Source organism: Aquarana catesbeiana, linkage group LG01 (genome assembly GCF_042186555.1).
Source record: "Aquarana catesbeiana isolate 2022-GZ linkage group LG01, ASM4218655v1, whole genome shotgun sequence".
Lineage (NCBI taxonomy): Eukaryota > Metazoa > Chordata > Amphibia > Anura > Ranidae > Aquarana > Aquarana catesbeiana.
In genome coordinates this window covers 396705469-396729676 of record NC_133324.1, presented here as the reverse complement: position 1 = coordinate 396729676, position 24208 = coordinate 396705469, and the positions used below count along the sequence as shown (strand labels likewise).

The window sequence follows — 24208 nt, the reverse complement described above, 5'->3', positions numbered from 1 at the left end:
CAAAGGAGTAGCTCAAGGAGAAGCACATTAAGGTTATGGCGTGGCCTAGCCAGTCTGCAGACCTTAATCCTCTAGAACATTAACAGAAAGCTGAAACTTTGAGTTGCTGAGTGACAGCCAAGAAACTGTAAGGATTTAGAGAGGATCTGTAAATAAGAGAGTGGACCAAAATCCCTCCTGAGATGTGTGCAAACCTGATAACCACCGACAAGAAACATCTTACCTCTGTGCTTGCCAACAAGGGTTTCTCCACCAAGTACTAAGTCATGTTTTGCTTGGGGATCAAATACTTAATTTTATTCACTGAACTTCAACTCAATTTATAACATTTGTATCATGTGTTTTTTCTGGATTTTCGGTTGATATTCTGTCTCTATCATTTAAAATACACCTCTGATAAAAATGATAGATCTTTCATTTCTTTGTAAGTGGGCAAACTTACAAAATCTGCAGGGGATCCAATAATTATTTTCCCCACTGTATACCCTCTTTTTTTTAAACTTAGCAGAAAAAAAAAAGAGAAGTCTCTTAACTTACCTTGATGATGCTTTGACAAGTGGACAGCGGTAACCCAACTAAGCTGGTTCCATTTATGGACATGATTTGATCCCCAATATTCAGTTTTCCTGACTTCTCAGCAGGTCCTCCATGCATCATGTTAGCAATAATAACTGTTGGAAGAATAGAGCCCCAGCCAGATTCTACAATGACAACTCCAAGGATTTCCCCTTTTTGTTTTTCAATAAACACCTGAAAGACAAAACAGGAATGCTGCTTACTTTTTCCTGAAAATGGTTACTGATATGTATACAAGACAGTATGAGACTAGGTACTAAGACAGACACTCCTCTCTGTCCTGAAGATAGCACTATTAAAGACTTGGTCCACAATTAGTGTCAATAAGTTGTCTGCAGAGAACAAAACAATAAAAACTGCGCTAAAGTGCAAATTAACTAAACTACATAAAAGGAGCCAGCAGCACTCACCAACACCGGATACCAGTGTAGCAACTTAACACATGGGCCGAATATCCAGGCAGACATTCAGTCCGTGTGTACAGGCAGCCGGTCCAACAGAAGCCGGCTACTATCAAAGGGGCATGACCGAACAAGGTCTGCTGATCGGCATTCGATCAGCGCTCTCAGCCAATGGCATCCCCCTGTCAGAGCACAATTGCTTAGCAGAGAGTTTGCTGTACTAACATCACATAGTTAGTACGGCGGCTCCTCCCGAGCTCTTCAGTTGTTTTTTGTTCAGCCCACTGGGTTGAACAAAAAATAAAAAAGTAATAATGTGTACTAGGCTTTAGCAAAAATATTCCATAGTGTAGCAGCTCTGTGCCTCCTTTATTTTAAGAGCAGGGTAAAACTACTCACAAGACAGTGTAGGTATACAGGTTTCAAACAATGTGATGGTGCCAATACTAGGCACCGCTACACTGTGGAGTTTTCCATGTGCTTTCTTTACTGAGTGCTGCTGATTCTATTGATGCTGGAAACCATTGTCTGAGGAGATGTTAAGCCCACAGAAGATTCAATTTGTCCGCCTGGAGTTGGCTGAGGAATACTGAGCTTGCTCAGACTTCCATGGTATTGGGGTCTTGGAGTCGGGTAAGTGGCCTTATTACTTCTTTGGTGGAGGCACACTGGATTCACTATTACAACACCGAAGACCTACATGATTGCATATCTATGGGACATTATTTTGTGTAACTATTTAGTCACCTGTGGGACTTTATTTACATCTGTTGGATTTTGGCTTTTAGAATTCTAAATATTTGATGATTCACATATGAAATATCATTGTTTTTCGTGAGCATTATTTATGGCATGATAATTTGTCTTAAAGGAATAGGATAATTTTTTTTTTTTATCACATTGAGGCAACACAACACAGGTTGTTTTACTAAGGCCCCTTTCACACATGCGGACAGTATGTCCGTATTTCATCCATCCGTTTTCGGATGAAATACAGACATACATGCATCCCTATGGGATAGCGGGTGTCAGCGGATGTACATCCGCTAATACCCGATGTCGTCCGGCTCCGCTCTCGTCCGATTCTGCGGACGGAAGAAAATCCTATTTTTCTATCCGTCTGCAGAGCGGATCGGAGGAACATGGACAGACGGTCCGTGTTCCTCCGATCCCCCATAGGGGAGAGCGGAGATCTGACAGGGCGGTCCCTGCACAGTGTGCGGGTCCCGCCCTGTCATCTGCCTGCTCAGCTGGGGAAAGCGGAGCGATCCCCGCTGAGCAGCGGATAAACACAGGGCGGATCAACACGGATCTGTCCCGTGTGAAAGGGGCCTAATCCAAAACAAAATGGTCACTGTGGTTTTAAAAATTATGTGTCTTTACATATAGAGTTTTCATTAAAAATGTTTGGAGCACATTTAGCCTATAGCTAAATATCTGCTTTAAGGCACTAGGAGCTAATCAAAGGAACGGGCTGTCTGAAGTTCTTTTTCGTTTTTCTATATTTTAACATCTTCTCCAGTATGGAATATTCATTTTTTTATTTATTTTTTTCGCTTTGACCTTCTCCTTTCTTACCTAGGCTTTTAGTCATAAAACCAACATTGTGGAAGCCTAGAGCAGCAAAAATTCCAAGAAAGTAAGTATTTAATTAGCCCTTCTATTACTCTTTATTTATTCATCCCCACACGACTGATAACCCCATTAATACTTCAGCATTGAAACGCTTTGCATATTTGGTAAGAGCATGAAGTTTCAATTTGCTTTATAAGAGAAAAAGAAGCGGAGTGCTGAAGAATGCATAAAATTTCTGTTATGTGCTGTGCCAGAATACTTACATCTTTACAGTTCTCAGACTTTGAGAAATGGATTAGGTCATCATTATACATGTCTTGGGTGTTAAGTAAATCACTGTATTCCTTTTGGCTCAGATCTTCTGGGTTAATGCCATTAGCTCTAAGGAATTCCTGGTAAGCAACACTGAATGCCTGACCTATAGACTGAGCAATGAGCTGAGCCTAGATATAGAGAATAAAGGAAAAGTAAGTTCTAGAATAATATCTCAGCAGGTTGAATCACATGAATTTTTTAAATTTTAATCTACTGTGATATAGAGGCACTCATACCATAGACTTTAGATATTTTCATCTGACAGTGAGCACCTCACTTACATACTTAAATCATTATCACCAGTTTAAGCACTTTTCACCTCTATAAACTGTATACAATAAACTGCAGCTTTCTAGCAACAAGTTGTATTATATGACAGGTTAACAATGTGATATTTGTAAGTAACAATCAATAACAAAATAGATATAAATGCTTTTGATGTATCTATTACATTCTATAAGAACGATTTAAAGCAAACCTGTGCCCACATCATGCATTCTCTACATTAGACATTTTGAACAAGCAGTTAAAGGGCTACGGCACACAGGCATACAGAGCCTGCGTAATTACTCGGGACTTGTAGCTGCTGCATACAGCTATCCATTGAGATGAATTAGAAGATTGCATGCGGCTGAGGGTTGGGTAAGGCACCTGCGTTGATGTATGCTCCAAATGCAGGCGCCTATGGACAAAAAAAGTCTAAGATTTTTATTTATGTTTGTGATCCCACTGGGAAGATTTTCCCTCACTTCCTGTCCCTATGGCTTCTGTAGAAGAAATGTTTGAAGCAACCAAGGCAGTAAAGCACAGATAGCAACAAAATAGTTGTCAGAAGTTTTTATTTTTCCTGACTGTTAAAAATATGCTTCTGTGCCTGTTGGACATATTTCCAATAAGTAGAACTCTCCCCCAAAAAGGGCAGAGTAATAAAAACCTGACTGGCTCTATTCCTTCCCTGCTTTGTTCAAAATACAATAACATGTTTTGGCTGGAGCTGGGCTTTAACTACTTCTAGAGAGACAAAAGAACAAACTTGGTGGATCCCTTGGTCGTTTTTTGCCATCAGTCTTCTGGGTTTCCATTAGGCTCTTGTTCACACTTTGAATCCGACATCCCTGCGTAACTACATTAACACTTGTAAACGTCTTCTTAAACAGAAGTCAGTGCAACTGTGTTGAAGTTGCACCAAAAGTAGTGCAGGAACCTTTTTCTAAGTCAGAGTGACTTGAGGCGCACCAATTAGAATGGTTCTATTGCTTCTAATGGGGCGCAACTTGTCATGCAACTTTAAACTCCCAAGTCACATGAGAAGTCGCAGCAGTGTGAACCGGGGCTTAATTGTGGTTCATTTAGGAGCATATAACCATAAGGGTCTACAAATAAGCTGTTTGTCCAATATTGCTGTCTATGGTTGCATCCAGAGACGCTCCCACATTTGTAGACCATGAACCTGGCTGATGCTCTCTGCCTAAACAGTGCAAAGTGGGCAACGTTAATTGTCAGGATGCTTACTATCTGCCTAGACAGGCTGACCCCCAGAAGCCCACCCTTCCTTTTTCATATGGGCTTAAATATGCAAGTATACCCAATGAGAACTATCTTTGCATAAAGAATTTTACTATATACGGTGCCTTGAAAAAGTATTCACACCCCTTCACATTTTCCACATTTTGTCATGTTACAACAAAAAACGTAAATGTATTTTATTGGAATTTTATGTGATAGACCAACACAAAGTGGCACATAATTGTGAAGTGGAAGAAAAATGATAAATGGTTTTCAAAATTTTTTACAAATAAATATGTGAAAAGTGTGACGTACATTTGTATTCAGCCCCCTTTACTCTGATACCCCTAACTAAAATCTAGTGGAACCAATTGCCTTCAGAAGTCACCTAATTAGTAAATAGAGTCCATCTGTGTGTAATGTATTCTCAGTATAAATACAGCTGTTCTGTGAAGCCCTCAGAGGTTTATTAGAGAACCTTAGTGAGCAAACAGCATCATGAAGGCCCAGGAACACACCAGACAGGTCAGGGATAAAGTTGTGGAGAAGTTTAAAGCAGGGTTAGGTTATAAAAAATTATCCCAAGCTTTGAACAGCTCACGGAGCACTGTTCAACCCATCATCTGAAAATGGAACGAGAATGGCACAACAGCAAAACTACCAAGACATGGCCGATCATCTAAACTGACAGGCTGGACAAGGAGAGCATCAATCAGAGAAGGAGCCAAGACGCCCATGGTAACTCTGGAGGAGCTGCAGAGATTCACAGCTCAGGTGGGAGAATCTGTCAACAGGACAACTATTAGTCGTGCACTCCACAAATCTGGCCTTTATGGAAGAGTGGCAAGAAAAAAAAGCAATTGTTGAAAGAAAGCCATAAGAAGTCCCATTTGCAAGAAGCCATGTGAGGAACACAGCAAACATCTGGAAGAAGGGGCTATGGTCAGATGAGACCAAAATCTAACTTTTTGGCCTAAAAGCAAAACGCTATATGTTGCGCAAAACTAACAATGCACATCACCCTGAACACACCATCCCCACTGTGAAACTTGGTGGTGGCAGCATCATGTTGTGGGGATGCTTTTCTTCAGCAGGGAAAGGGAAGCTGGTCAGAGTTGATTTGAAGATGGATGGAGCCAAATACAGGGCAATCTTTGAAGAAAACCTGTTAGAGTCTGCAAAAGACTTGAGACTGGGGCAGAGGTTCACCTTCCAACAGGACAACGACCCTAAACATACAGCCAGAGTTACAATGGAATGGTTAGATCAAAGCCTATTCATGTGTAATGCCCCGTACACACGGTCGGATTTCCGACGGAAAATGTGTGATAGGACCTTGTTGTCAGAAATTCCGACCGTGTGTAGGCTCCATCACACATTTTCCATCGGATTTTCCGACCCACAAAGTTTGAGAGCAGGATATAACATTTTCCGACAACAAAATCCGTTGTCGGAAATTCCGATCGTGTGTACACAAAGCCAACGGACAAAGTGCCAGGCATGCTCAGAATAAATAAAGGGATGAAAGCTATTGGCCACTGCCCCGTTTATAGTCCCGACGTACGTGTTTTACGTCACCGCGTTTAGAACGATCGGATTTTCCGACAACTTTGTGTGACCGTGTGTATGCAAGACAAGTTTGAGCCAACATCCATCGGAAAAAATCCTAGGATTTTGTTGTCGGAATGTCCGAACAAAGTCCGACCGTGTGTACGGGGCATTAGAATGGCCAAGTCCAGACCTAAATCCAATTGAGAATCTGTGGCAAGACTTGAAAATTGCTGTTCACAGATGCTGTCCATCCAATCTGACAGAGCTTGAGTTATTTTGAAAACCATTTATCATTTTCCTTCCACTTCACAATTATGTGCCACTTTGTGTTGGTCTATCATATAAAATCCCAATAAAATACATTTACAATTTTGGTTGTAACATGACAAAATGTGGAAAATTTCAAGGGGTGTGAATACTTTTTCAAGGCACTGTAGATCTTTCTAAATTAATGTTTTGTAGCTGGGTACAGTCAAATGTATGCAGGTAGCTTTAGAAAATGCCTAGAAGGGTTGGTCAGGGTGTTATATACTTTAGATAAAGAGTGCAAACTTTCATGCTATTTGGAATGCAGAAGGCAGCTAAGATAAACTCTGTAAACAAGGACCGATAGTAACTGACATTGCCAAGCATGGTGTAAAAGTTCTAACATAAAAACTACATTTTAAACAAACACGATTAAAAAAAGTCTGGATAACCTTATCACTGAGGTCATGTTTGCCCCATAAGATGCACAGGTGTTCCATGCATCCATGTGCAGGAGTCCCATTTATGTCTACTAGGATGCAGCGGCAGCAAGGACACAGCCACCGGTCCCAATTTGACAGCAATGCAGGTGTGTGTCCCCAAATGCAGACAGCGTGTTCAGGGGCACGTACTTGAACCTGCATTGCTGTCAAATTGGGAGCAGTGGTTGTGTCCATGCAGCTGCTGTGTGCCAACAGATTTTAATGGAACTGCCTGCACGTAGATTCACAGAAAACCTGGGTGGGCAAACATCGTGCAGATGTACGCTTAAGTATGCTTGTGTAAAAAAAAATGTTTTAAAAAAAATTCTCATACTTAGTATTTACCAAATTAAGATTGGGTAGATGGGTTTGCTCTGCTGGCTTCCATTATCCAATCATGTGCAAGCAAAAATGTTCTTTTTTTCCTTCTCTTCCACCCAATTCATTATTCTTTGCAAAGTGAATTTTAACCACATTCACTAAGCTAAGGGAAAACTGGCTGGCAAAATGAAAGTTCCCTTTTAAAGTTACCAACCTATTTGCCTTTATTAAATCAACCCATTTGCCAAAAATACATTTATCCAGTCAGCTAGAGATTATAATTTGCTTTCTAGAGGTATTCTGCAGGCAGAAGTGTCTAAATACTGTGTTTTGTGAACTGTTAAGCCTCGTACACACGATCGGACTTTCCGCCAACAAAACCGTGGAATTTTGACTGAAGGGTGTTGGCTCAAACTTGTCTTGCATACACACCGTCACACAAATATTGGCCAACAATTACGAACGTAGCGACGTACAAGACTTACTACATGGTTTTTCAGCTCTTTAGCGCCACCCTTTGGGCTCCTTCTGCTAATTTCATGTTAGTAGAAGTTTGGAGAGTGTTGATTTGCGCGTTTTATTTCACGTTTTTCATTTTGTTCTTTTCAGTTAGTTTCTGAGCGGCCGTTCGTCAACCAGACATGTTGCGGAATCGGAGGAGATAACGTGTTATTTATTATTGGCCTTGGAGTTATTGCTTTGACATTATTTTTTGGGTTGACTAATGATTTGATTTGGTATATTTTCTATATTTTTGGATGCTAAGTTCTATTGGCAGATAGCATGTCTAATTTTTATTTTTTTTAATGCACAATAAAAAAAATTGTGGAGAATAATACTTGGCTATGTGTTTTACTTCAAATGACAGTTGGGGAGTAGGCAGTTACATTTAAAAAAATACAATGTAAAATTAACAAGGGACACCAACATAGTTGTTGTATCTTTGATCTTAAAAACTAGGGGATAATGGTGTTGTGGCAACTTGCACAAATAAAAAAAAAAAAAAAAAAATATTATTCTTGATATCGCTAGAAAAAAAAAGCCTTTGAAAATTAGTTTGCAATAACTACATCAGTATCACCAGCAAAGCAGCTTCATTATTATCCCATTAAAGAATTAGAGAATTGTGCGCTATATTTCGAGATTTCATAATTTGTACGTCACGAATGTTAATTCTTCATTACAAGTGCTAGTTTGCAAGACCGACCGCTTCTGCTTCTGAGCATGCGTGTTTGTACTTTGGACTTTTGTCCGACAGACTTGTGTACACACGATCGGAAAGTCCGACAACACACATTTGTTGGCGGAAAATTTGAGAACATGCTGGACAACATTTGTTGGAGGAAAGTCCGACAACAATTGTCTGATGAAGCATACACACGGTTGGATTGTCCGCCAACAACCTCACATCCAACATTTTCCATTGGAAAGTCCGATCGTGTGTACGGGGCTTTAGATTTGAACTATGGAAAAGTAAAGCAATAGAATGCTCTATAACTGGTGTAAATATTGGCCCACATCAACCAATCCTGTATATAGGACTTGGAGATTTTATGGTTCATTTAGAACTATCTACTTGGAGTAATCCTACAGGTTTTGCTCCTTCGTGTTACCAAAATATATACACATACAGTTATTATATATACACCAAAAGTATTGGTACGCCTGCCTTTACACGCACACTAACTTTAATGGCATCCCAGTCTTAATCCGTAGAGTTCAATATTGAGTTGGCCCACCCTTTGCAGCTATACCAGCTTCAATTCTTCTGACAAGGCTGTCCCACAAGGTTTAGGAGTGTGTCTATGGGAATGTTTGACCATTCTTCCAGGAAGCGCATTTGTGAGGTCAGGCACTGATATGGACGAGAAGGCCTGGCTCGCAGTCTCCACTCTAATTCATCCCAAGGGTGTTCTATCGGGACGAGGTCAAGACGCTGTGCAGGCCAGCCAATCCTCCACCCCAAACTTACTCATCTATGTTTTTATGGACCTTGCTTTGTGCACTGGTGCGCAGTCATGTTGGAACAGGAAGAGGCCATCCCCAAACTTTTCCCACAAAGTTGGGAGCATGAAATTGTCCAAAATGTCTTGGTATGCTGACACCTTAACAGTTCCCTCCACTGGAACTAAGGGGCAAAGCCCAACCCCTAAAATACAACCCCACACCATAATCCCCCCTCCACCAAATGAGTTGGACCAGTGCACAAGACAAGGTCCATAAATACATGCATGAGCAAGTTTGGGGTGGAGGAACTTGACTGGCCTACACAGCGTCCTGACCTGACCTAACCAGATTGAACACCTTTGGGATGAATTATAGCGGAGACTGTGAGCCAGGCCTTCTCGTCCACATCAGTGCCTGACCTCACAAATACACATACCTCACATTCTAGAAGAGTGGTCAAACATTCCCATAGACACACTCCTAAACCTTGTGGACAGCTTTCCCAGAGTAGTTGAAGCGGTTATAGATGCAAAGGGTGGGCCAACTCAATACTGAACCCTACAGACTAATGCCCCGTACACACGGTCGGACATTGATTGGACATTCCGACAACAAAATCCTAGGATTTTTTCCGACGGATGTTGGCTCAAACTTGTCTTGCATACACACGGTCACACGTAGTTGTCGGAAAATCCGATCATTCTGAACGCGGTGACGTAAAACACGTACGTCGGGACTATAAACGGGGCAGTAGCCAATAGCTTTCATCTCTTTATTTATTCTGAGCATGCGTGGCACTTTGTGTGTCGGATTTGTGTACACACGATCGGAAATTCCGACAACGGATTTTGTTGTCGGAAAATTTTATAGCCTGCTCTCAAACTTTGTGTGTCAGAAAATCCAATGGAAAATGTGTGCTGGAGCCCACACACGGTCGGAATTTCCGACAACAAGGTCCTATCACAAATTTTCCGTCGGAAAATCCGACCGTGTGTACGGGGTATAAGACTGGGATGCCATTAAAGTTCATGTGCGTGTAAAGGCAGGCGTCCCGATATTTTTGATAATATAGTGTGTGTATGTATGTATATATATATATATATATATATATATATATATATATATATATATATATATATATATATATATATATATATATATATATATATATATATATATATATATATATATATATATATATATATATATATATATATATTTATAATACAGAAAGTCTAATGCACGTCTAATTCAGATTCAAAGGGAATTAATATGACAGCTTTTTGGAACAGGCAGATAGTCCTGATGGTGGAAGTACTCAGTTTAGGAAGTTTTTAAAGTGATTGTAAAGGCAGAAGGTTTTGTATCTTAAGGCATTCTATGTTTTAAGCTAAAAAGCATTCTGTGTGCAACAGCCCCCCTCATATTTACTTGAGCCCCATCTCTATCCAGCGATGTTGTAGGAGTGTCTCGGCTGCTCAGGACTCCCCTCATTGGCTGAGACAGCAGCATGGCGCCACTGGCTCCCGCTGCTGTCAATCAAAGTCAGTCAGCCAAAGAGAAGAGAAAGGGGGCGGGGCCGGGCCCTGGCTCTTTGCCTGAATGGACACAAGAAGCTGTGACTCGGCTTGGTTGTCCCCGTAGCAAGCTGCACCCGGAGTTTGTCAAAAGGCTCCTGAAGGACTCACAGACCATCAGAAACAAAATTCTCTGGTCTGATGCAACAAAGATTGAACTCTTTGGCCTGAATAGCAAGCGTCACGTCTGGCGCAAACCAGGCACCGCTTATTACCTGGCCAATACTATTCCTACAGTAAATCATGGTGGTGGCAGCATCGTGCTGTGGGGATGTTTTTCAGTGACAGGAACTGGGAGACTAGTCACGATTGAGGAAAAGATGAATGCAGCAATGTACAGAGACATCCTTGATGAAAACCTGCTCCAGAGCACTCTGGACCTCAGACTGGGCTGAAGGTTCATCTTCCAACAGGACAACGACCCTAAACACACAGCCAAGATAACAAAGGAGTGGCTATGGGAAAACTCTATGAATGTCCTTGAGTGGCCCAGCTAGAGCCTAGACTTGAACCCGATTGAACATCTCTGGAGAGATCTGAAAATGTCTCTGCGCCGACCCATACAACCTGATGGAGCTTGAGAGGTCCTGCATAGAAGAATGGGAGAACCTGCCCAAAAATAGGTGTGCCAAGCTTCTAGCATCATACTTTTTTATTTGCAAAGATTTCAAACAAACTTCTTACACGTTGTCATTATGGGGTTTTGTTTCTAGAATTTTGAGAAAAATAATGAATTCAATCCATTTTGGAAAAAGGCTGTAACATAAAATGTGGAAAAAGTGAGGCGCTGTGAATACTTTCCTGATGTATTCAAATGAATACAATTACAAATGAGCTTTTTTACTTTTTGTGGTGTGCGATTTCTGAAATAGCATAAAAAGCACTTAACATAAGGAACATATATAAATAGCAATGCTTAAGGAAAGAACAAGATATGGAACGGTGAATGTCACAAAAGAATTATGGTACGCAAGTGTATATTCTGGGCACAAATCCCCTGGTAATTGCACCTAATTAGCATCCCTCATCCATCTTACTTAAACTGCCTGCAAACAGACCGTAGGCAAGGTCACAGTGAGTGACCAAATATGACCTGCTGGCAAGGTTAGCCAACATCAGGCAATTCATACCCTGTCCTCATTACAGCTGTGTCACTGCACCACTCATACTGGGGAGTTGCACTAAATGAACACACACTGGCTACAGTAAAAAAAAAAAAAAAAAAAATCAGCAGCACTCTCAACTATTTCAGCACAGAAATAAATAAGCAACAAATCTAAAAAGCATTCCTGGGTGGAGGGAAAAAAATGCAAAATTACATTCTATTTATGTAGCAGCATACTGTTTAGATTAGCTATGCTAACAGGAAGCGACACTGGTGTCATTAATTTCAGCAGCTCTTCCAAGGGAAAAAATGAGACACAGGAATGGAAGCATTACTTGTCCACATATCCAATTGTGACTTAGGACTGAATTAAACCCACACAAGTGTGAATGATGAGCTCTAATTAAATCGAGGCCGGCAAGCTCTAATATATAACATTTATGAATATGGACTTTCCAGCTATTGCATTACACTCAGATAGTTTATTCTAATACAAAGTAGGTCTTGATTAAATGGTGATGAACGAAGGCATGTGTTCTTGAAAAATGCTCTACATAAACACCTACTTTATTAAAATGCTTGATTTTAATGTGCAAGCCACTTACAGTGCCCTAAATACAATTTTGTGTTCTCACAACTGAGGCCATTTACAGTATATTACACTCACTCATGGAAGTGATAACGAAAACTGTACCAAGAAAATACTTTGGTTTCCACAGCTGAATTCACCCTCTGAAAATGCTAGTTGCCTGGTTGTTGTACTGATCCAAAGACCTTCATTTTTTTCAGAGTCACTGATCCAGAACAAGTGAATCTGATTTTTTTTTTTAACCAGCTTCATTAGTTGCATGCGACTAAAGAGGCAACCAGACCGCTAACACTCAAACAGTCAGCAATGGCAGCTTGTGTTGGCAGTTTTTTAGTTCTATTCCCCATGGGACAAAGTAAATGTATTACTTTGTTCCTTGTTTAAGTGTTTTCCAATCATAGTTTGATGTCTGACCTGCCCCCCCTCCCCTCAGCCGATCAGACAACAGCTTTGAAGGAAATGGTTGATTCATAGCTACAGCTTGCCTTGGCTGGGAACACTTTTCTCGAGACAAGCAAGAGGAATGCAGAAGCCAACACGTCACCCTTCCCTCTGCATTTCTCTTGCTGCTGTTTGGCTCTGGCAAGCTGTAGCTATGAATCAACCATCTCCTTCAAATCTGTTGTCTGACTGACTCTGGCAGGATGGGAGGGGAGCAGGTCTGACCTCATAACTATGGTTAGAAAGCACCTAGAAACATGGGACTATATGTACTTTGTCCCATAGGCAACAGAACTGTTGAAAAAAAAAAAAATCTAATGATAGATTTGCAGTAAGGCTGCTCATTCAAACACTACCCATTACTCCACAAAATTAGCAGTGTTAGAAAGCAAACATGGTCAAAATAGCACCATCTGTTTCCCTCATAGTTCACGCTCCTAAAATATCTGTCAGTATTAGAGGCCATGCATGCAACCAAACAGCTTTAAGATTCCTACCCAAAATGCAGTCATCGAGTACAGAGAAAATATTGTCTCTATCCTATTAAGTATGCAGACTCGAATTACCTTCTCTGAATAAGATATAGTCAGAGCTTCAGATATTTGCTACCGTCTCAGGTGTACCCTGTTTGTGATGCAATGATTGTCTTATGTTGAACACCTACATACAATGTAAAGACACATGGTACTTACATCTTCAGACTCGAAGACATGGCAGATCATCTTGTACTGTCTCTTTCCATCTTGGGATGGGTGAGAAGCCTCCACATTGTCTTGAGAGTTACTGCGTGGCATTCGTCTGCGTGCCATCAGGACAACGATATTTCCAATATCGGCAATGTATGATATTGTCCTCAAAGGGTGATCCATCATTGTCTCCTACAGACAAGCAGCATGAAAACAGACAATTAAGGGAAAGTGTGGCAGAAGAACAAAGACTCAGCCTCTTGAGACTGCTGAAGCTGAGGCACAGCTAGGGCTCTGTTACATAGACTAGAGCGATTTCTTTCCCCATTTAACTTTCCTAGCCTCAATGTCAAAGATGACAGTTACTCAGTCAGCTACAAGGCATGAGAAGACCTAGTTTCTATAGGAAAGAGAATTGACAGAAAGAAGTAAACAGACCAGAAGGCCAGACCTGTCCTCAAGGAGCTCTAGCTAAAAGTGTCAAACAGCTAAAATTGTATATTCCCACATACTGAGTAGACAAAGCAGAAAACCCGCAATACCCTAGGCCATACCAACATGCAATACAGTACGGGAGGCAGGTAACTTAAAAAGACTGTTAAGCCTGCAGCAAAATCACTTACTGGTTATCTTTTTACACAAACTTAGTTCTTATGGCAAATTCATTAAGAAAGGCCAGTGCCACAATAAAGTACAGTAGTATCCAACACTGGTGGCACACAGGCTGAATTTGTGGGAAATATTGCAGAGTTATACTAGCCAACAAAATATTTTATCAAGTTCTACCACTACTAATATAGAATATTATGTTCCAAGCCATACTGGACCTTTAGTGCAGATGAGCCCCACGAGGAGATAATCAAGACAAAACCTAACCACTTCAAATTCAACCTTGACTAGGCTGATTTGTGGGTATCCAGGAATACATATATTTTTTGTTTTTTGATTATTTAATAAAAACATGCATGTCAACATTACATTGTATATAGTTATATATATAGAAATAATAACCCATGCTTAACAGGAGAAGCCTGCAGACAATGGGGTTGATTTACTAAAGGCAAATCCACTGTGCACTACAAGTGCACTTGGAAGTGCAGTCCCTGTAGATTTAATGGGAAGATCTGAAATGAGGGGAAGCTCTGCTAAATTCTATCATCCAATCATGTGCAAGCAAAAATGCAAGCAAAAATGCTGTTTTTTAATTTTTCTTGCATGTCCCCCCTTAGACCTACTGCGATTGCACTTCCAAGAGCACAGTGGATTTACCTTTAGTAAATAAACTCAATGTCTGCATGTCTGTATGCGGTCCTTGTTGAAGGGCACCCTGCTCTCAAGCTCCATAGGGATGCAGACATTTCTATGAGCATTGGGTTGGTTTGCATTTATGGTGGCAATGTTTTCCTGATGAGGATACTATTTGAAATTGTCAAACTGTGTTGGATTCCCATTCCATTAACAAGCTGCAAGTGAACCTTGAGTTACGTGCAGTTATGTAGGGTTTTGGGCAGTACCACCCGGCAAATAACCATATACAGTGTAATGTTGACATGCATGTTTCTATGAAATAATCAGTCTTATGTTAGTTTTTTAACTATATTTTGTATACAAATTTATACTTTTATAGAAACAGATCTGTGTAAATTTTTGATAAGGCCCCACCAGAAAGAGGATTGATAAATGTAAATTGGAACAGGGATGATGGCTGAACTATATAACTATTATATATCTGAAAGGGTGCATTCTTCCCACTGGGCACCAAAGAAAGGGGGCATTCTTCCCACTGGCCACCAATGAAAGGGGGCATTCTTCCCACTGGCCACCAATGAAAGGGGGCATTCTTCCCACTGGCCACCAATGAAAGGGGCATTCGCATTCTTCCCACTGGCCACCAATGAAAGGGGGCATTCTTCCCACTGGCCACCAATGAAAGGGGGCATTCTTCCCACTGGCCACCAATGAAAGGGGGCATTCTTCCCACTGGCCACCAATGAAAGGGGGCATTCTTCCCACTGGCCACCAATGAAAGGGGGCATTCTTCCCACTGGCCACCAATGAAAGGGGGCATTCTTCCCACTGGCCACCAATGAAAGGGGGCATTCTTCCTACTTTTCACCAATATAAAGGACAGTCTACCCACTGGCCACCAATGTAAAGGATATTATTTCCACTGGCCACAAGGGTAAGGGGGTATTCTTCCAACTGACCACCAATGTAAAGAACATTTTTTTCCATTGAACCCCAATAAACTGTTTTTAGTAAGGGTTCCCTGAGACCTGAAAATTATTTTAGGTGTTCCAGAGAAAGGCTGGTATAGACCATCTAATAGATTTTAAAAGGTACAGTGGGAATGATTGAATTTCTATCAAAATAGGTTTTCTACAGCATGCTCCTATTTATTTAAAAAAGGTACACCATTAAAAAAAAAAAAAGAAATAAGATAAAAAAGAACACATGGATCATATAATTTAAACCTTTAGAATGGATTTAACCTGTATGCAAAGCAAACTACTAGCTCAACTGTGAACATGTGGTCTGTTAACACAAGATAAAGACAAATATTGCTATCATCCAAACATTTTGAACATGCCTGAATGTGGAATTTGTAAAGTTCAATTGAACTTTCAGTTTAAACCAGCTAAATATATTTTAGGTGCATCAAAAAAGCAGGTGTTTAAAGTCTGCATATTGTAGAGAAGGACCCTTGCTCTCTGTGTGGAAGTACATTCCTCCTGCTCAGCCAGACCGGAGCAGCTCCCAGCTGACTGGAGACCTTTAGCTCTGACATAGCAGGGGGTGGGCCAGACCTCTGCAGAGAGATCCCAGCAAGTTGTCAGGGAACAGGCTTTTCTACCCAGGATGTAGCTGTTTTGTAAAGAAAGCAAACTAATGCCGCGTACACACGAGCGGACTTTACGGCAGACTTTGCCCGGCGGACTTTTCGACGGACTTTCTGAATGAACGGACTTGCCTACACACAATCCACCGAAGTCCGTTGAATTCGTACATGATGACATACGACTGGACTAAAACAAGGAAGTTCATAGCCAGTAGCCAATAGCTGCCCTAGCGTGGCTTTTTGTCCGTCGAACTAGCATACAGACGAGCGGACTTTTCGACCGGACTCGAGTTCGACGGATTGATTTAAAACATGTTTCAAATCTAAGTCCGTCCAACTTTTGAGAAAACAAACTCCGATGGAGCCCACACACGATCGGATTGTCCGACGAAATCCCATCCGCCAGGCAAAGTCTGCCGTAAAGTCCGCTCGTGTGTACGCGGCATAAGACTTTCCACATCTTTTAAGTGAAAAACTCTGCGCCAAACTACAACAAAATTACTAAAAAAATGTAAATAAATTGCTGCTTCCCTCAAAGAGTGGTGTGCTCCTAATGGTATGTGAAAAAGTTGGGTGTAGGGGGCGCTATATAATAATAGTGCTTAATAACGAATTGTTAATTTTTGTACCAAACTATTGAAAAAGTGTTGATTTATAGTCATTTCCTAGGATAAAAATGGGTAATGGATACAATCCCAACAAAAATGACAAGTGTAAACACATAAATGAGTGAAAAAAAAGATCCACAGAAAAGTCCACAACAAAACATTTATATAAAAAAGCTTCAATCTTCCGAATATAGCAGTGTCTTCCAACAAAGATTTGAAATCCTTCACCAAGCGTTTAAGGAAATATGGACACCAATAAGTGAATAGATAAGTGATCTGCTTACCAGACCAATTTGACTTCTTTCCTAGGAAAGATAGTCAGACTGCGCTTATGAAGGATAGTGCCCGCTCCTTACATTTATTGGTGTGAGCCGGTGGAATGCACGCCATATACAGAGGTGGGACGGAGGTGACTCCACACAGCATTCCCCTGACAAGCCAGCAGCCCCAGTGCTGGGATAGGCACTTTTAAATGTAAGGAGCCATTTGGCCACTTTTTTTTCCTTGATTTTAACAATAAAAAAAACTGAATTATGCTATGGATGTTTTCTTGCTATTTCTGTATATCTTGCCTTTGCCATTGAGGAAGAAGGTCCCTATCGTATCCATCCCATCAAATGTGAGCAGGCACTCTCCTGCATAAGCGCACTTTGACTATCTTTCCTAGGAAAGAAGTCAAATTGGTCTGGTAAGCAGATCACTTATCTATTCACTTATTGGTGTCCATATTTCCCTAAAGGCTTGGTGAAGGATTTCAAATCTTTGTTGGAAGACACTGCTATATTCGAAAGATTGAAGCTTCTTTATACATATGTTTTGTTGTGGACTTTTCTGTGGATCTTTTTTTCACTCATTTATGTGTTTACACTTGTCATTTTTGTTGGGATTATATCCACTACCCATTTTTATCCTAGGAGATGACTATAAATCAACACTTTTTCAATTGTTTGGTACAAAAATTATCAATTAGTTATTAAGCACTATTATTATATAGCGCCCCCTACACCCAACTTTTTCACTCTCCACATCTTTTGTTGTAATGCACCTTAAAAAAACATAAGTACTCCAATATATGACCATCAATCATTTTTACCTGCATTAATAGTTTGAAGTGCTGCTAAGCAATGCAATAGGGAAATTACTGTTAAAGGTTATTATGACCAGAGCTCCAAAACAAAGATTTCTTCAAGAAGTTCTTAAGACACAACAGAACTTTCAGCCTGAATCCTCTAAAAACATTTAATGCAAAAAGCAGGAATTATTTTTTTTATCTGTAGTTTAAAGTTACGACATCTCAAATAATAAAAAAGGCTCATTTGCATTAAACGTCCCTTAAAAGAATTTGAGATATTTTTCACAATTCATAGAAAATGTAGGATTTAAAAATACATTTCAACCAGTTTTGGACACTGGATGTGCTTATACACACACACACACATAAAAAACAACTTCATCAAAGTACACAGGGAGTTTGTTTTACACCCTGTCTTTCTGTTGCTCGCCCCCTCGCTGCTGGCAGCTCTTGACTAGAAGCTACTGCTGTAAAAAAAAAAATAGACCACCTGACAGTGTTACTTTTGTATCTACCAAGTTTCATTCACCTGCAAATCAAAGGGATAAAACTTCAATGAATGAATATACTGTGCATTAAGCAACATGCCAAGTAAATTTTTTTTTTCTCTAAATAAAAATTGTTGCTATTTAACCCCTTATTAACCCTTAGTTTACACTAATCAACCCCAATTAACTAATTATTCCTCTTCTCCCCTTAACTATTGGTTTCCTGATGTTTTATTTTGTTTGCACCTAATTTTCATTTTTTTTGTTCATTAATTTGTTTTAGTGTTGCATTAAAAATGATCACAAAATTAAAAAGAAAGATAAAAAAAAAAAAAAAAAACAAAAAAAAAAAAAACTTTATTTAGTTTGTAAAATACTGCTTTAATGCCAGAATCATCATTTCAGCATCATTTTAAAGAAGACCAATAATAGAATACGTCTGCAGAGGGACGAACAACAGAATAATAATTATAAATGCTAAGCAAGTCAGAAAAAAGTGACGTTTTAGGTTTATGGATAAATCATCGTTGTAAGATAAAAAAAAAAAAAAAAAAAAAAACCTTGTTTGTCCTACAAAAACATATGTATTACTTTGCTACCCTAATTATGCAGATGAAGTTCATTTAAAGGGATTGTTTCACCTGTCAAACTATCTCTATTTGTGTCAATCCAGTCACACAGGTGTTTAGATGCAGCCACCAGATTCAAGTGGCAAAAATCAGCTGACTATGTCCAGGCTCGGACTTTCAACACGCAGGCTGGGTTCACACTGGTCCGACAAACGCTCCGACATTGGGAACTCATATTGCATGACGTGTGAAAATCAATGTTTCCCTATAGGAGCCGTCTTAACTGGTCCGACACAAGTCGGTCAGACTTTGAAAATGCCCCCTGCTGTAGCCCCTCCCACTGTGTGTTAGTTTTGATTGGTCAAAGGACAAGTGTACTATCTGAAAAGTCGGATGAAAGTAGTATCCTGTTCATGAAAGTCGGATGGATGTAGGACCAATGTAGGATCAATGTAGGACCAATGTAGGACTGATGTCGCAGAGCAAAGTAGGATGAAAGTCGTACTACTGTCGTGTAGTATAGTGTGAACCCAGCCTAACTGCAGGCAACCACTTTTCTTGCAGGTATTTGCGCACAGCAGCAATAATCTCCCGATTTTTGCAACTGTAATCCGGTGCCTGCTACTCAAACGCCCATGTGAAGAAGGACTTGCACAACTCTGCTATACAGTGCAGCCCTGTCTGGCAGGCAGGAGACCCGATTTTCTCTGCTGAAGTTAATTTACACTTTCAGGTCTTTCAATTCCACAGCCTGTGAATGAACAGTGAAAGAAGCAGCACACTGATGATCTTCCTTCCCATGTCTGAGCTCTGCTGTATAGTGAACTGCAAGAGGCTGATACCAAGTCAAATTCAGGCACTTGCACTGCATCTACAGGATAAAAAGCAAAGGGAAATCTCCCTACCAGCCATAGACAACAAAAAATGAACAAGAGAGTTTTAACCCTCCTTTTTCTTTATCCAAAACCAAAAAAATGTATATATATATAAGTTGATGTTCATGTTTGAGTATTACAGCATACTTCCAGTGGCCCAGCTTGGACCAATGCAAGTATGTATGTGTCATACCTGGAAGATCCCCGTAGAAGCTGGAAATCATTGTAGTAGGCACCGCTACTATAGTGTTTGCCACTGGTATCTGGATCTCATGCCCACCATGTGCTCTGCTGCATGAACACCATTTAGAGAACATGTTGCATTTTCTCAATGCACGCAAAATTGGTGCCTGTGCTGGGCAAGGCACCTCCTGTGTTCATTAAGCAGCAGAACAGCCACTCAGTAGGAGACTTGAAGCCAGCGGCAATCACTTTAGTAGCAGTGCCTACTTTAATGATTTCCATCTTCCACAGGGATCTTCCACATTTTGACACAGGCATACATATTACGATCCAAGCTCGACCAATGCAACTATGTAAAAATATGCACACCCAAACTTCTGCTTTAAGTTAAGATGCCAGTTCAAGCCTGAAAAGAGGTGTCTGAGCATAAAGAATCGCTCCCTGGAATTTGTATGTTATAGTATACATCACCAAAGATTAATCCAGATGGCAGCTAAGGTTTAACATCATAGCATACAACTTTGAAAGGTCAATAATTGCGAGCGATTCTTGTAAGATTAGTGTTACAGCCCAACCACCTCACCTCCTTCATCTGACAGTAAAAACCTTTCTAATAATGATTTCGCTTATCCTTATTTGCAGAATGTATAAAACAAGGACTCAGCGTCCTTGATCTACAAAAAATAACTGCTAGCGGTCTCTTTTTAATGAAAAATGTACAGTCATTTACTGATAAACTAGCCAAATAGATCCGCAGAGTGATTTATACATACCTGTGTGTCAGCATTCAATACTTTTATTCTCTGCGTAGAAATAAATAAGTCCACTTCTGTCATCGGCTGAGCTTCCCCTTCTGCAGCCTAAAAAATAGAACAAAAAAAGCATTAAAAAGCTAAGAAATACAATTTTTATTTTGCTGTATGACAGGCAATCCTAACACCAATTCTGTTATAAGAACATAAACTAAAGATATTAGTGACTCAAATTTAGGAAAGATGCAGATTGTAGTTCACACTATACACAGTCCTTAAAATATATGATTGTGAACAGATTTTTCATTCCACTTCATAATTTTTTTACATTTATGGCACAAAATGTCAAGTTATTCCAGCAATAAAAAATAGTTTGTGATCATAAATGTGTAACCTGCTTTTGATTATAAGTGGGCAGCAAAAACACAAAGTGTGTATACATGTATAATTGTATACATACTTCTTCCGAACTCTAAAGAGAAGCCTACACGGTCCTCAAAGCTGCTGGCATTCTGGCCCTGCTCCTCTAAATTCTACATAAATCAAAATATACCAGGGGCCTCCAAACTTTTCACTTCAAGGGCCACATTGTATATTTTGCACGTACTATAGTCGCAGGCCAAAAACAAACCAGTTATTTATAAATAAATCCCCAGCAGCAGAATAGAATAGGATTTGACAAGCTGCGTAAAGCAGGGTTGGATGGCGCACCTGTACCCTCACCCACACTTAATTTCAGGAGCATGGAGGATAAACTTCCAGTGTGCATACTTAGTGGACTTAGATCTGTGTTCCCGCCAGAACCCCTCCTGTACATTTGGACTCCATCAGAGTCTCCCCGTACATTTGTGTCCCCATCAGAGTTTCCCCCACACATTGGTGTCCCCATCAGAGTCCCCCTCACAGATTTGTGTCCCCATCAGACCCCCCCTCACATATTTGTGTCCCCATCCGAGCTATCCTCACACATTTGTGTCCCCATCAGAGCCCCCTTACACATTTGTGTCCCCATCAGACCCCCCCTCACATATTTGTGTCCCCATCCGAGCTATCCTCACACATTTGTGTCCCCATCAGAGCCCCCTCACACATTTGTGTCCCCATCAGACCCCCCCTCACACATTTGTGTCCCCATCAGAGCCCCCTCACACATTTGTGTCCCCATCAGACCCCCCAACGCACATTTGTGTCCCCATCAATAGCAGTCTCCCCCACATTTGTGTCCTTTACACTGATTAGACCTTTTAGACTGGCTTCAGCACAAATCTGCTGCACCTCCAAGCTCCTGCCTGGCTGTTACACAAGCACGTTGTATACAAAATTACAGCGGTAAAGGACACTGATGCTAACAGCGGGGAGGGAGCCAGGAGATGCTACAGATCTGCACTAAAGTATTTCATTGGTTGCCAGGATGCCGGCGGTCCTATCAATCAACAACTCAGTAAGGTGTAGAGTTGTGGGACCTTCACTGCATACTGACAGGGGTGAGTATGCAGCGCAGATCCTGCAACCTGACTTAAGCAGATTGACCCTGCAGGGAGTCTGAGCTGTGGGCCAGAAAAAACTTCCTAGCGGGCTGGATGTGCTCTGCGGGCCATAGTTTGAAGACCCCTGAAATACAAAAAATAAATAAATAATGACAGCAGCTAGGAGGATAGGTCCTTTATAATCTTCTTTCAGGACACAGAGGAGGACAAGTGGAATCATTTCATATAATATGAATACAGGGTGAATCTATTTTAAAGCAAAGCTTGCAGTACAATGCAAGACCTGCATATAAAATCTGGGCCCCCTACTTCCAAGGTTAAAAAGCACCTAATGTTAGTAGTCCAAAATATACCTAGAGAGAAAAAATGTGATTTAGGCCTCTTTCACACAGATGTACAGATTGGTACACCTGCATTAATGAGGCCTAAATCTAACACTTTTCTCTACAGGTACATTTTGAGACTACATGATTTTACTGAGACCCTCTAAGTATATGTGGGATTTGCATTTTACTGCAAGACCTTCTGTAAAGTGATAGAGTTAATACAAAGAATAAAATATATATATATATATATATATATATATATATATATATATATATATATATTGGTTTCAGCACTGTTCTGATGGACAACTTTTCTTCTATACAAAAGCACAATAATACAAGCACAATCAGCACACATGAACAGAACTAGTAAGTAAAATGCAAAAGTAACATCAAATTAAATAGAAAATGAAACATGTATTTCCAACATCTTTTTGTCAAGTTATGCTTAAATTTCATTTTTATGCTTGGTTGCAGCTATGGCATTTGCCAAGTACAATAAACACAGGCCTGAATATATGTAACAAAATTAACAAGCCTCTACGATTACCACCAATTTCTGATGGTCATCTTTCACCCAACTGTATATAAATTATCATAAGACTGATGAAATGAATAGATGACCAGTGACAAAAAGAGGAGAAATGGCTATTTGGAAAGAAAAAACGCAAATTGTGAAACATGAGAAAACTATGGTAGTTACAAACAAAAATGAAGAAAAAAACAAAATGCAAAAACAAAATGTAAACAAGCATAACATCAAACTGATGAGATAGTACTGCACCTTCTTCCTGCTTTTGGCTAATTTCTGGGCCATCTGCTTAGCATGAAATAAACAGAGACAGGAATATGGTTAGCGAATAGATTACAGATGATAATTCTAAATGGGGATATAGTGGGCTTGGAGAAATCAAGGGTGTATATGACCGAGCAGATCGAAACGTTTTTGTTTTCCAGTTCTGGTCAATGCTGTGCATCACAACTGTAGACTTTCCAGCAAGTTACATCAAATTAGCAATTAGGAAACAAGGATTTTTTTTTTTTAACCGTCTCAAACAAAAACTGCCCTGGGTGAAACATAAAAGTAACAGCAATGGAGATAACTGATATTTAAATATGGATACAGCATTGCACAAATGAAGATGTAGGGAATGTAACCCTTCATTCCTACGTTTTAGTGCATTCTAAGATTAGGGTAATATCCATCATTTTTATGAAAAGTACAGTAATCCATAACAACCAATCAGATTTTAGCTTAATGTTATCAGAGTAGAGACAGATGAATTCTTATTGGTTATCATGGGTTAGTGCAAGTTGTAGGTTACCCTACACCTCTAAAATGTAATAAATGAAAGTCAATGGATTTCAAAAGCTTCCAGTTGTAAATGTATATTGAATTTAATGTCTTGAATTTAACTTATATTTGTCCATGAGAAAGATGAGATGAGGCTGATGTGCTAGTAGTATATGCCTCTTTTTTTCTGCGACCCAGAAAAAACATAGATCCTTGTGTTTCTTGCATTAATTATCTAATGCAAGATTTCCCAAACCAAGCATAGTAAATATTTAGCAGTAGTAGAGTATTGCTCTGTATTAGCCATCAATTGAAGCAGGAAGTTTGGAATTAAAGTGATACCCTTTATTTGCTAACTTAGTTATTAAAGATGCAAAGCTTTAAACCCTTTTTTAGG

The 24208-nt window shown here is 40.1% G+C and overlaps 1 protein-coding gene across 3 annotated transcripts in view; it reads right to left on the bottom strand.

Annotated features, from left to right (window-relative positions):
- APBA1 (amyloid beta precursor protein binding family A member 1) overlaps positions 1-24208 on the bottom strand; it is a 235614-nt gene that overhangs the window by 25508 nt on the left and 185898 nt on the right. For 2 of the 3 annotated variants that reach the window (XM_073634619.1, XM_073634611.1), the window contains 5 exons: positions 23302-23334; positions 20726-20812; positions 13325-13510; positions 2816-2995; positions 538-750 (listed from right to left, as the gene is read on the bottom strand). In XM_073634619.1, coding sequence (XP_073490720.1) covers positions 538-750; positions 2816-2995; positions 13325-13510; positions 20726-20812; positions 23302-23334 — 699 coding nt within the window. The remainder of the gene's footprint in view (positions 1-537; positions 751-2815; positions 2996-13324; positions 13511-20725; positions 20813-23301; positions 23335-24208) is intronic. The other variant, XM_073634626.1, reaches the window with a different exon arrangement.